The sequence below is a fragment of the Pelophylax lessonae genome, assembly GCF_965119305.1.
Source record: "Pelophylax lessonae genome assembly, chromosome: 1".
Taxonomy (NCBI): Eukaryota; Metazoa; Chordata; class Amphibia; order Anura; family Ranidae; genus Pelophylax; species Pelophylax lessonae.
This window is the reverse complement of record NC_138768.1, coordinates 315,464,525-315,479,182: the sequence shown is the minus strand read 5'-3', so window position 1 is coordinate 315,479,182 and position 14,658 is coordinate 315,464,525. Positions and strand designations below refer to the sequence as shown.

Genomic DNA, 14,658 nt, shown 5'->3' with positions numbered 1-14,658 from the left:
CATAAAATCCAAAATGAGCCAATATTTGGCATGACATTTCAAAATGTCTCACTTTTAACATTTGATATGTTATCATTATTATATTGTGAATAAAATATAAGTTTATGAGATTTGTAAATTAGTCCATTCCTTTTTTACTCACAATTTGTAAAGTGTCCCAACTTTTTTTGAATTGGGTTTGTGTATATACCGTATATACTCGAGTATAAACCGACCCGAATATAAGCTGAGGCCCCTAATTTTACCACAAAAAAGTGGGAAAAATGATTGACTCGAGTATAACCCTAGGGTGGGAAATGCAGCAGCTACTGGACCCAACTGGACCACCACAAGACACAAAACAGGGGCTGTGGGCATGGTGCAGGAGATGGTTCAGGCATGGTACAGGAGATGGCACAGGTCATGGTACAGGAGATGGCACAGGTCATGGTACAGGCATGGCACAAATCATGGTATAGGCATGGCACAGGTCATGGCACAGGAAATGGTACAGGAATGGCACAGGTGATGGTATAGGCATGGATCAGGTGATGGTACAGGCATGTCACAGGTGATGGTATAGGCATGGCACAGGTGATGGTACAGGCATGGCACAGGTGATGGTATAAGCATGGCACAGGTCATGGTACAGGCATGGCACAGGTCATGGTACAGAAAATGGTATAGGCATGGCACAGGTGATGGTATAGGCATGGCACAGGTCATGGTACAGGCATGGCACAGGTCATGGTACAGGAGATGGTATAGGCATGGCACAGGCGATGGTATAGGCATAGCACAGGTCATGGCACAGGAAATGGTACAGGAATGGCACAGGTGATGGTATAGGCATGGATCAGGTGATGGTACAGGCATGTCACAGGTGATGGTATAGGCATGGCACAGGTGATGGTACAGGCATGGCACAGGTGATGATATAAGCATGGCACAGGTCATGGTACAGGCATGGCACAGGTCATGGTACAGAAAATGGTATAGGCATGGCACAGGTGATGGTATAGGCATGGCACAGGTCATGGTACTGGCATGGCACAGGTCATGGTACAGGAGATGGTATAGGCATGGCACAGGTGATGGTATAGGCATAGCACAGGTCATGGCACAGGAGATGGTACAGGAATGGCACAGGTGATGGTATAGGCATGGAACAGGTGATGGTAAAGGCATGTCACAGGTGATGGTATAGGCATAGCACAGGTGATGGTACAGGCATGGCATAGGTGATGGTATAAGCATGGCACAGGTCATGGTACAGGCATGGCACAGGTCATGGTACAGAAGATGGTATAGGCATGGCACAGGTCATGTTACAGGCATGTCACAGGTCATGGTACAGGAGATGGTATAGGCATGGCACAGGTGATGGTATAGGCATGGCACTGTAGGTACAGGCATTGCACAGTAGGTACAGGCATGGCACAGGAGATGCAATGCTGTGGGCATGGTACAGGAGAATTCCACCTTAAAACCACTCGCTGACCAAGGGATTCAAACCCACAACCCCGCAATAAGCAAGGCTGGTGTTCTACCAGCTACGCCACCGTCACTTAGGTTGAATATACTTTCTCTGCCTAACTAACTCCTATCTCACTCTACACACAGTAGATGAGATAAACGTTATGGAGAGTGTGTCCAGCTTAAGCAGGCTTAATGGTGGCATAGGTGGTAGAATACCAGGCATGCAATGACATGTCTGTGGGGTTCAAATTCCCTGGCCAGCAGGTGATTTATTGAGGTCAAAGTCCATGATAATCAAGGAACTCGAAGCTCCCACAAAGAAGCCCATTTATTCGACAAATGAGCGAACAGTCAATGTTCGACTCGAACTCGAAGCTCATCCCCATAGAACACCTTTGGGATGAATTAGAGTGGATACTGCCACCAGAGTAGTACAGTATCATTACATGACTGGTGTGGCAGTGACCAGGGATGCTGACTGGTGACAGTATGTAAAAAAAACTACATTAAATATTAGAATTTTCTTTTTAGTATTACAATTGTATTTACAGACTGTGACCAGAGAAGTGTAGCGTTATCATAGTGACAATGAACTACTCTGGGAGGGTGATCAGGGATTTTTTTTACATTATGATTGCTTATAACAGTGATGAGAACTCTTATAAGCAATCATTTTTATGAATGCCATCCATTCATTGTCAGTGTGTACTATTGTAATAGCTGTGATTGGCCAAAGCTATCACATAGTACAGATGCACTTTAATTGACACTGTCTGTACCAGGTGATCATTGTGACCAATCACAGAGTTAATCACATTAATACACAATGAGTGCCTATGAATGAAAGCCATTCATTGTGTACAACTGACTTAGTTCATAAACTGTTTCGAAAACAAATAGTAGCCAGTGGTAACATTAGTATTTTAGTGTAGGGTAAGATAGAAAACTGTGTTTTAATTCTGATTTCTAACTTCTTGGGCAATGACCCACTTTCTGTTGTTTATTTTTCTTTTTTCTTCCCTTTTCCTATTATTAGGGGCTTCTCTGTCTTTAATTTAAATTGGGGTTGGTTTGAGAACAGCAGCATTTTGGGCAGTGGTGTAGCGTGGGTTGTCAGCTCCCAGGGCAAGGTAAGTAATTTGCACCCCCTTATACAGGGACTTTGTGAAATATGTAATATCCATAATTAAACTGTCCTGTTGTTGGCCTATATTACATCTTTGTCATGTGCTTTATTATTCTAATTGTTGGAGAAAAACACTTGTGTGTAAGCTGTTTCTCTAGTACATTTCAACCAACTCTTGCTCATTAAAACTGTTATGCCGCCCGATTTTATGCCGCTGGCCGTGGGGAAGCACATGTCTTTTAGTGACAAGTGGTTTGTTTTTGTAATTGTCACTTTGCTGGAGTACATCCTATAGGTGCACTATATACATGCAGGCTTAAAGCATCCACCATGCATGTTATGTAATAGAATATTTAGTAAAATGTATAGTATTGCCCTTTAGGCCTTATTTAAAGACCTGCTCCTTGCTTAATTTTTTTGTTTTCTAAATAGTTTTACATTGGTGCATACATTGGTACCCATGCTCTTTTTTACCAAAAACTTGTAAATTGGCCTTGAAAAAGCCCTTATCCCTAGTGTTGAGCGAACACGGACTGTATTATTCGTGTTCGTACCGAATAATTGGATTTTTGTTACCCGAACACGGACCCGAAAACTTTACTGTATGTTCGGGTTTAAAATCCGTGTTCGGTCATTTTATTTCCGGGTTTGTATGTATTGGCGCGCTTTTAATGGCGGGCTTTCAACAGCCAATCAATAAGCGTTTAACTGGTGTGCCTTAAGCCATCCCAGCCATGCCTACAAAGTATTAGTAGCTGTGATTGGCCATCTGAAGCATGTGACCAAGTCTTTATAAGTTCGAGACCAAGCGCCGCTGCGTCATTCTGCTGTAGTACAGGGACAGAGCACACATCATACGTGCTGGCTGCTGATTAGGGACAGACAGTCATAAATTATATTGTGTCCGAAAAGAATTCAGAATCAGGGACAGGTCGGAGTGCTGCAGGCAGGGCGAGTTGTTAGGGCATTTTAGGGCGAGGCTGGAGATAGGCAGGGTCAGTGTTCTACAATCGATTTTGCTGTGTGGGGGGGGTTTGCAGTGCCGGCAGTGACCGATCTTATCGATCATTTTAGGGCCAGGCTGGAGATAGGCAGGGTCAGTGTTCTACAATCGATTTTGCTGTGTGGGGGGTTTGCAGTGCCGGCAGTGACCGATCTTATCGATCATTTTAGGGCGAGGCTGGAGATAGGCAGGGTCAGTGGTCCACATCGATTTTGCTGTGTGTGGGGTGGTGTGAACACAATCTTTTTGCCCGCTGAGGAGGAGGGAGAAAAAAGTCTTTTTTATCAGTCAGTTGTGTGCAGCGTTTTTTCCTTCAGTGCTGCTGACTGTGATAATACACTGCTGTGTTCACATGTGCTATTATTGAGTGATTTCAAAATGTATACACTTTTTTCTATTCCACTATTCAATATACACCCTTTTGGGTTAAAAAAAATTAAATTGTGGCATAGTCTGTACTAATCTATTTAAAAATTACAAACTTAAAGGGGAATTTTCTATTTTTTTCCCTCCATAGCCTGCAGCAGAGCTGACTGATATAAGACACTGCTGTTCACATGTGCTATTGAAAAATCACCAATTTTATATCATATTTTCTATTCCGCTATTCAATCTACACCCTTGGGGTAAAAACAATTAAATTGCGGGATAGTCTGTATCGGTACGTGTGAGATACACCTTTCCAATTTTTGGGGTGCATCTCATACTGCCGAGGATTGCGGGGTGCTTCAGTGTGCCTCCTGCCTGTTCCAAACTCCTCCTACTCCTCATCCTGCCTTTGGGGGTACAAAAAATAGTAATTTGGGACTAGTCTGGGTCTGTACGTGTGAGATACATACACCTTTTGATATCATATTTTCTATTCCGCTATTCAATCTACACCTTTGGGGTAAAAACAATTAAATTGCGGGATAGTCTGTATCGGTACGTGTGAGATACACCTTTCCAATTTTTGGGGCGCATCTCATACCGCCGAGGATTACAGGGTGCTTCATTTTGCCTCCTGTTCAGACCTCCTCTTACTCCTCATCCTCATCCTGCCTTTAGGGTACAAAAAATTGTAATCGGGGCCTAGTCTGTGTTTGTACGTGTGAGATATACCACCGTTTTGTAAAATTTTTCCTATTCCGCTATTCAATATTTACCCTGTTTGAGTGTAAAAAATTAAATTACGGCATAGTCTGTATCGGTACATGTGAGGTACACCTTTTTAAATTAGTTTGGCGCATCTCCTTTCACCGCCGAGGATTGCAGGGCGCTTCAGTTTGCCTCCTGTTCCGAACTCCTCCTACTCCTCTTCCTCATCCTGCCTTTAGGGTACAAAAAATTGTAATCAGGGCCTAGTCTGTGTTTGTACGTGTGAGATACACCGTTTTATAAAAAATTTCCTATTCCGCTATTCAATATACACCCTGTTTGAGTGTAAAAAATTAGATTACGGCATAGTCTGTATCGGTACATGTGAGATACACCTTTTTAAATTTGTTTGGCGCATCTCCTTCCACCGCTGAGGATTGCAGGGCGCTTCAGTTTGTCTCCTGTTCCCAACTCCTCCTACTCCTCTTCCTCATCCTGCCTTTAGGGTAAAAAAATTGTAATCGGGGCCTAGTCTGTGTTTGTACGTGTGAGATACACCGTATTATACAAATTTTCCTATTCCGCTATTCAATATACACCCTTTTGGAGTGTAAAAAATTAAATTACGGCATAGTCTGTATCGGTACGTGTGAGATACACCTTTTAAATTTGTTTGGCGCATCTCCTTCCACCGCCAAGGATTGCAGGGCGCTTCAGTTTGCCTCCTGTTCCAAACTCCTCCTACTCCTCTTCCTCATCCTCCCTTTAGGGTACAAAAAATTTTAATCGGGGCCTAGTCTGTGTTTGTACGTGTGAGATACACCGTTTTTTATCCTTTTTTCTATTCCGCTATTCAATATACACCCTTTTGGGGTAAAAAAAATTAAATTGCAGCATAGTTTGCATATTTGACTGTGAGATACACCCGTGCGATACTGTTGTTGTTTTGTTCCGCTATTCAATAAACACCTTTCTAGGGCAAGATCATAAATTACAGAAATATGAGGAGACCGTCAAATAGGGGCCGTGGCCTGGGTCGTGGTGCTGCTGGTAGAGCTCCTGTTGCAAGGAGAGGACGTGGTCGATCTGTACCAGCTACACGCACAAGTGAAACACCTTCCTCAAGTGTGAGTAGGCGACAGAACTTGCAGCAGTATTTGGTAGGGCATCATGCGCCTCTAGAAGTGATGAGGCCAGAAGAAGTACAGGCGATAGTAGATTGGGTTGCTGACAGTGCTTCCAGTTCCTTCACATTGTCTCCCACCCAGTCTACTGCAGAAAGGTTAGAGTTGGCACCTGCAGCCAATGTCCAACCGTCTTTCACCTCACCCCCTTGCAAATCAGGCAAGCAGTCTGAGCCCCAAGTCATGCAGCAGTCTCTTCTTCTTTTTGATGACTCTGTCAGCAGCGTTTCCCAGGGCCATACACCTAGCAATGCCCCAGAAGTGGAAGAGATTGAGTGCAGCGATGCCCAACCACTTATTTCTCAAGATGAGTACATGGAAGGACCATCGCAGCACGTCTCCGATGATGACGAAACGCGGGTGCCAACTGCTGCGGCATTCAGAATTGTGGAGACCGACAAGGAGGGCAGGGGTGAAGACTGGGTGGAAGATGATGTGGAGGACGATGAGGTCCTCGACCCCACATGGAATGAAGGTCATGCAGGTGACCTGAGTAGTTTGGAGGAAGAGGCGGTGGTCGCACAGAGCCACCAGCACAGCAGAAGAGGGAGCAGGGTGCAGAAGCGGAGCGGCCGTGCCCTAGACACTACGCCTGCTACTGCCCAACGCAGCAAGGGAACGAGCGCACCAAAGCGAGCTCAAAGGAGTTCTCTAGCGTGAAAGTTCTTCAGAAAATGTGCTGATGACAGGGCACGAGTGGTTTGCACCCTGTGCAATCAGAGCCTGAAGTGAGGCATAAACCTTCTCAACCTGAGCACAACCTGCATGATCAGGCATCTAAGTGCAAAGCACGAGCTGCAGTGGAGTAGACACCTTCAAAACCAAGAAAAGTCTCTGGCTCCTCCTGCTTCCTCTTCTGCTGCAGTCTCGGCCTCTCCATCCACATCTGTAGTGATACCGGCACCTGCCACCCCACAAACAGACGATCTGTCAGCAACACCACCACCTGGGTCACCAACCATCTCCACAATGTCCCGTGGAAGCGTTCAGCTTTCCATCTCCCAAACACTTCAGAGGAAGAGGAAGTACCCCCCTACCCACCCACGATCCCTGGCCCTGAATGCCAGCATTTCAAAATTCTTGGCCTTTGAAATGCTGTCATTCCGTCTGGTGGAGACGCACAGTTTTAAAAGCCTTATGTTGGTGGCTGTCCCACAGTACGTCGTGCCCAGCTGCCACTACTTTTCCAGGCAAGCCATCCCTTCCCTGCACAACCAAGTGGGGGAAAAAATCAGGTGTGCACTGCGCAACGCCATCTGTGCCAAGGTCCACCTAACTACCGATACGTGGACCAGTAAGCACGGTCAGGGGCGTTATATCTCCCTAACGGCACACTGGGTAAATGCAGTGGCGGATGGGCCTGAGGCAGATAGCAATTTGGCGCATGTCCTTCCACCACCGAGGATTGCAGGGCGCTTCAGTTTGCCTCCTGTTCCTAACTCCTCTTCCTCATCCTCTACCGCCTCCTCATCCGGTCAGCGTAACACCTTCACCACCAACTTCAGCACGGCCAGGGGTAAATGACAGCAGGCAGTTTTAAAACTTGCCTGTTTTGGGGAAAAGCCACACACCGCGCAGGAGTTGTGGAGGAGCACAGAACAGCAGATAAATGAGTGGTTGCTGCCAGCGAGCCTCAAGCCCGGCCTGGTGGTGTGCGATAACGGGCGAAATCTCATAGCAGCTCTGGGCCTAGCCGGTTTGACGCACATCCCTTGCCTGGCGCATGTGCTAAATTTGGTGGTGCAGAGGTTCCTTAAAAATTACACTGATATGTCAGAGCTGCTGCAGAAAGTGCGGGCCGTCTGTGCGCACTTTCGGCATTCTCACCCTGCTGCTGCTCGCCTGTCAGCGCTGCAGCGTAACTTCGGCCTTCCCGCTCACCGCCTCATATGTGACGTGCCCACAAGGTGGAACTCCACCTTGCACATGCTGGAAAGACTGTGCGAGCAGCAGCAGGCCATAGTGGAGTTTCAGCTGCAGCACGCACGCGTCAGTCGCTCTGCGGAACAGCACCACTTCACCACCAATTACTGGGCCTCCATGCGAGACCTGTGTGCCTTGTTGTGCTGTTTTGAGTACTCCACCAACATGGCCAGTGCCGATGATGCCGTTGTCAGCTTAACTATCCCACTTCTATGCCTCCTTGAAAAAACGATTCGGGCGATGATGGAAGAGGATGTGGCACAGGATGAGGAGGAGGAGGAGGATTAAGAGGTAACATTTCCAAGGCTTTCAGGGCAGTCATTCGTAAGTGGCACCGAGGGTGGGTTCCTGCACCCACAAACGCCAGGGACACAATTGTCCAGCAGGGGCACAGTTCTGGAGGATGAGGAGGAGGAGATGGAGGAGGAGATGGAACCATGTTCACAGCAGGGTGGCACCCAGGCCAGCTCATGGCCATCACTGGTGCGTGACTGGGGGGATAGAGAGGACACAGACGATACACCCCCCACAGAGGACAGCCTTCCGTTGCCTCTGGGCAGCCTGGCACACATGAGCGATTACATGCTGCAGTGTCTGCACAACGACCGCCGAGTTGCCCACATTCTAACTTGTGCTGATTACTGGGTGGCCACGCTGCTGGATCCCTGTTACAAGGACAACGTACCGTCCTTAATTCACTCACTGGAGCGTGATCGCAAGATGCGCGAGTACAAGCGCCCGCTGGTAGATGCGATGCTGCTGGCATTCCCACCTGACAGCGGGGCCACAGTGGAAGCACAAGGCCAAGGCAGAGGAGGAGGAGGAAGAGGTCGCCAACGCAACTAGGGCACCGCCAGCACCTCAGAAGGCAGGGTTAGCATGGCCGAAATGTGGAAAAGCTTTGTCAGCACGCCACAACAAACAGCAGCACCAGCAGCTCATATGGAACGTCTTAGCAGGAGGCAGCATTTCACCAACATGGTGGAGCAGTATGTGTGCACACGCCTACATGTAGTGAATGACGGGTCTGCCCCGTTCAACTTCTGGGTCTCCAAATTGGGCACATGGCCTGAGCTTGCCCTTTACGCCTTGGAGGTGCTGGCGTGCCCTGCAGCCAGTGTATTATCTGAACGTGTATTTAGCACGGCTGAGGGCGTTATCACAGACAAGCGCAGCCGCCTGTCCAGAGACAATGTGGACAAGCTCACGTTCATTAAAATGAACCAGGCATGGATCCCACAGGACTTTTCCGTACCTTGTGCAGAATAGAGATGGATACCGACCTTACCCAGCCATTGTTCTATTTTTGATCTTTCTCACTCTTTTGGGGTGTACCCTCATTTAAAATGACTGAAAAAAAAGCAGTGTTGGCTACCTCGTCCTCCTCCACCGCTGCTTCCACCTACACTGCCCATAGGTGTGCGCAGCCTATTGCATTAGGGTGTGCACCCCAAAGTTTAAATACACATGCATGTTTGCCTACATGTATATGGCCCCGGTACATTACTCTCCCTGCTGGCAAAGTGAAGTAGAAGTGTGTGGCACTTCTCTTATGGCAGAGCAGGTCCGAGGGAGATCTTTCCCATCTCCTCACTGGCAAACAGAGCGATAATGCTAATGTGCCCTAGGTGATTAGGGTGTGCCCAGGCACACCCGGCACACCCTGTGCGCACGCCTATGACACCACCACATCCACCACCACCTCAACCTCCCTCCTACTCCATATGGGCCTCGTCCTTCACAGATGAAGAACATTGTTTTATTTTTCTGGTTTTTTTTGTTGTTTTAAGTTATTTCCCTATCCACATTTGTTTGCGGAGCACTCGCCATGCTCTTAACTACACTTTGCTGCCATTTGCAGAACTCTAGCCCTTTCCATTGGTGTTTTAGAGCCATTTTAGTGCCTGAAAGTTCGGGTCCCCATTGACTTCAATGGGGTTCGGTGTCCGGGTAAAGTTCGGAAAAAGTCCGGGACACAGACCTGGACTTTTTTTTCAAGTTCGGCCGAACCCTCCGAACACGGACATCCAGGTGTCCGCTCAACTCTACTTATCACTTAACAAGATTAAAGAGCAGTAGTGACCGTCCACCCATGGGCTTCTTTATTTTTTATTTAACAAGTTAAAAAAGAAAAAAAATGTTCCCGAAAAATTAGAGCCACAGCCCTTAGAGTGGGTAAAACCAGCCATTGGCACCACAGTTTGATGGAAATTCTAACAGACTTAAAAGAAGAGACACATGACACAGAGAGCTGTCCCTCCAAAAACCATACAATTAGAGCCTTCAGAGATATTACTGGCTAAAAACTGGCCAGTGGCACATGTACCAACGCAAAAAAAAAAAAAATGTAAAATTTTGCTTGAACGGGAGCAGTAATTTTAGTGGTGCCTAAAAGAAAACATTAAAAAAGTAAAATTGCAGGGATGTCCTGACCAATTCTGTGAAGAGGAGCATCTGTGTAGCATATACAAACTGCAACAGAAAAACTGATGCTCATCATCCCTCCCTTTCCTGGTCTGCCAGGCTACATGTTCTGATAATGGTCTAGTATGGATTTTTAGTGGGTACTTTATGTTTTTTTGCATGAGGTTCCTCCTTAAAATCCATAACAGACCCAAAGGACCTATATCTCCAACTCCTTTGCTTGCATGGCCAGGGATTCCTGACTGTTAAAAATCACCACATCTCAGTTCAAACAAAACATTACGTTGTTAAAAAAATTATGAAAACATTACCTTGGGGTAAATTTGGAATTATATCTCAAGAGTGGAAAGCCTTTAGAGATGTGTTGACAAAAAACTGTTCTGCTTTGAAAGTCATATTACAAATGCATATATATATATTGGTTCCCTTTCATATACATGGACACTAGCTAGTCCTACAATTTCTTTACTATGTGTTACACTAAATTCATTTATCCGTGAAACAAGTATTATATTGTAGTCTGTTTGTCTCTGGTAAACACTAAATCATGCATTCTATATCCAAGTGAGTCATAGGGCACTTCCCTACTTTCTAAAGAAAAAGTAAAAGTATACCTTAAGCAGACTCTGTTCAAGAGAACATTTAGGGAATGTTTTAGGACATACTTGGCTATAGTTTCAAATTTTTGGTCTTTTTATTTTTTACACCACAGAAAGTCATCAAAACAATGTTTTTGTCTAAGTGTTTATTTAAGTATTGTTTCATAAGTGGGATTTACTGTAAATGTTTTAGTGATCCTACTATGTTTAGTGCAGGGTTCACAGAATATTGCTCAAAAATATATTTCCTTCTGTTAATATGGTTTTATGCTTGACTAGTACTTTTCTGTAGTCCATGAAAAGACAAATTCACTATTGTAATAATCTAAAAATGTGTCCTTTAACTACTTATTACTGTGATGTTGATTTACTAAAACTGGAGAGTGCAAAATCTGGTGCAGCTCTGCAAAAGAAACTGATCAGCTTCCAGGTTTTATTGTCAAAGCTTAACTGAACAAGTTGAAGTTAGAAGCTGATTGGTTAACATACACTTCTGCACCAGACTTTGCATTCTCCAGTTTTAGTAAATCAACTCCTGTGTTTTTTGGGGAGCGCAACAGGAGTTACCAATCTGTAAATGAAACACATTAATACAATTTCCTGTTTTACTTTCAGTTAAGTACATACACATGTCCTAGACAATTTTAGGAATCCTTAAAAGTGACTGCTGGCTGCAGTTCAGCATTTGATATATTGACAAGAAGCCAGCAATAGGCACCAGTATGTTTGAAAATGTTGTCATTGTTATAGTACTATACACTTTCACATACTTATTTATAAATCTCAAACAATGTCTGCATGAAACCAATATATATTTCAATCTACCTAACTTTTAACCTTTGTTTTAGTTTTAGAGTCTAACATTTTGGATTGTTTTATGATAAAAATAATTAGAACTGATAACTCCGGAAAAGAAGGCTTGGAACTTCCAGCAGTGCTGGTAAAAAAATATTTTAAACCCCTGCCTTCTGATTTGATAACGTCTTAATAAGGGGACATGGTAGTGACAACATAAATGACAACACAAGTAAAAATTAAAATATGGATAACCAAACAAATATTAGAAATGTGTTTTTCCTTGATGCGTTTTCTAACATTAGACCAAAGGGTCTGTATTTCTTTATATTCCTTTTCATATACCTTGTAACAGTAATTGCAAATTTCCTGATCATCATCGTAACAAATTTAGAATTTCATCTCAACACACCAATGTATTACTTTTTGAGGAATTTGGCTTTCTTAGATATTTGTTATACTTCTACAACTCTGCCACATATGCTTGTCAGCCTTCTAATTGAGCGTTTGCCAATTTCCGTTCCTGCCTGTATTGTCCAACTTTACTTTTTCCTATCTTTGGCAGCTTCTGAGTCTTCTTTATTAGCAGCAATGGCATATGATAGGTATATTGCCATATGCAATCCATTGAGATATTCAGTTATTATGAATAAGAATGTTTGTCTCTATATGGTTTCTGGAATTTGGGTAGTTGGAAGCATATATGGAGCAATTCACACTATTAACACTTTTAGTTTGCCCTTTTGTGGCTCTAGAGTCCTTCACCACTACTTTTGTGACATCCCAGTTTTGTTAAAAGTCTCCTGTATTGATACATTCTCTAATGAGGTTACTGTGTTTGCTGTTGGTGGTTTACTAATGATCGGCTGTTTCCTGTTGATCTTGGGGTCCTACATGCACATTCTATTTTTTGTCATGAGTGCTCAAAAGGGACATGGGAGAAACAAAGGCCTTTCCACATGTGTAGCACATCTAGTTGTCATTCTGCTCTTTTACGGAAGTGGAAGCTTCATGTATTTTCGTCCAAAGTCTGATCTACTAGCAGATAAGGAATGGCTCCTCTCTATTTTCTACAGCAACATTACACCTTTATTGAATCCTATTATTTACAGTCTAAGGAACCAAGAAGTCAAAGGAGCTTTTAAAAAATTATTCAACTGCTTATACTGACATAGATGATGGTCATGCTCTGATTAAAAATGAGATTTACATGAAAGCTATGCTTATTGCACTTATGTACTAGTAAGAGGGATGAGGTTCGATAAGTGTTCATTATTTACAGACTTGGCAGAATAAAGCAGAGATTCATCATAAAAACAATAATGCACTCTCTGGCCCATAAATTTAGTTCAACTGGCTTAGAAGGGACATCAAGGAGCTTTTGGAAAAGCCACTCTTCTCAATTTAAAAGGCGAGGTTTCCATTAGCCATATTAACAATGTACTTTGGTAGTGAGAGGTAAAGTATTGGAAGTGCTGCTCATAAAATGTTTAGAAAAGATTTGTGTAGCTCTTATATATATATATATATGAAAACCTTACTTAATGCCATGTAGGTAGCAAAATGCTGGTTATCTTGGAGAATTAAGGGGGTTTAAGGGGGGAAGGGTTTTTACACTTTTTTATACTTTGTACATACTAATGCTGCTGATGTCCTTCAGCTTTTTTACAGTATGTTCCCATTTACAACAGGCTGCATTTATTTTTCCGCATGGCATATTTTCTAATTGTTGCTGGATGCAATAGTTTTTTCTTTCACAGGCCTGAAAGAGTGTATCAACGTGCCTTACAAAAATTATATTTCATATTACATTTGTTAGGGCTCATTCTACGATAGAATGTGGCCCCCTGCAATTACAGATTTAACGATCCAGACTGACACTCATTCATACGGGCCGGGACATCAGACAGCTGTATTTTGCATTTAGACGACATGTTAAACACTTCTCCATTCATTCATTCGAACACTTGTCAGTTGGATACTTAGCATTTAGATTACAAGACATGTTCCATAGACAATTGACAATTGCTTACATGAACACAGACAAGCTGAAAACAGACGGACCGACTCTACAACAAAACACCTCATATTGACACAAATGCATAGGGAAACAAAAGCCTTTCAGGTACAGTTTATGTGAGATATGTCATATTGTTAAATCATGACTTGTAACCAGTTTCAAGCAGTTTCTGCTGCCGAAATATCCTTTAAATGGGAGCACGAAACTTGAAATAAACAGTTGTGACTGCACTAAGTTTAAGTGCTATGTGTTGTCATAACTCCCGGCCGGATGGAGGGTGAATTCATTATCTATTGGGAGGTTAGCAACTGAAGGGCTGTAATATCATCGTGATTGCCTCCTGACGAGAATTGAGCTAACAAGGCCATTTGTTTTAAAGCAGACCTTCTATGAAAATGGAAGGTTCATTTTACTGAAACCACCCACCCCCACATTCAAATCGCTTTTAAATGGGATTTAAAAATAAGGAATGGGTGGAAATGCATTTCATGAAGTGCTGAGGTACATTCCTAAGTTATTATATAATAAAATCAATATATATATTTATCAGTAACATCTGCAGTCAGTGTTCTGGTATTCTTATGTGATCCAAGTCTGATTACATTTATTAAAAGATTATCAGTCGCATGACAGTGTTGATTGTCCTCTCTAACATGACATGTGCAGTACCTTAAGCACATATTGGACCACCATTAGCCTGTGGTACATCTTTGACCAGGGCCGCTGATAGGGGGGACCAACAGTCCTCTTGTAGGAGGCCCGAGCACACAGGTGGGCCCACACAGTGAGGGGGATTCCTGATGAACGGCATTTATAGAAATCTTCCTTCAGCACCTGAAAGCTGATCTCTCCCCCTCTCCCTGCTGTCAGGTTTTATCTGCTGAGAAAAAGACAGTTGTCCCCCACTAATCCTCATCCCTGTGTGGGCCCCCCTCCCAGCCCTGGTTCTAATGTTAGCTCTGCTCCTGAGTTTGTTATCTCTGTAACTTTGTTTCTCTCCCTGCAGTTCTTCTTATACTCCTTGTCCCAGCCTGTATATTTTTTTAATC

General features: G+C 43.9%; 1 protein-coding gene across 1 annotated transcript; it reads left to right on the top strand.

The window, feature by feature from the left end:
- Positions 1–11,835: 11,835 nt before the first annotated feature.
- Positions 11,836–12,759, top strand: LOC309558680 (olfactory receptor 2D3-like; the record flags this gene model as incomplete). Its single annotated transcript, XM_082261738.1, has 1 exon — positions 11,836–12,759. One exon carries the CDS (start codon positions 11,836–11,838, stop codon positions 12,757–12,759), a length of 924 nt encoding a protein of 307 aa, XP_082117864.1.
- Positions 12,760–14,658: the final 1,899 nt, after the last annotated feature.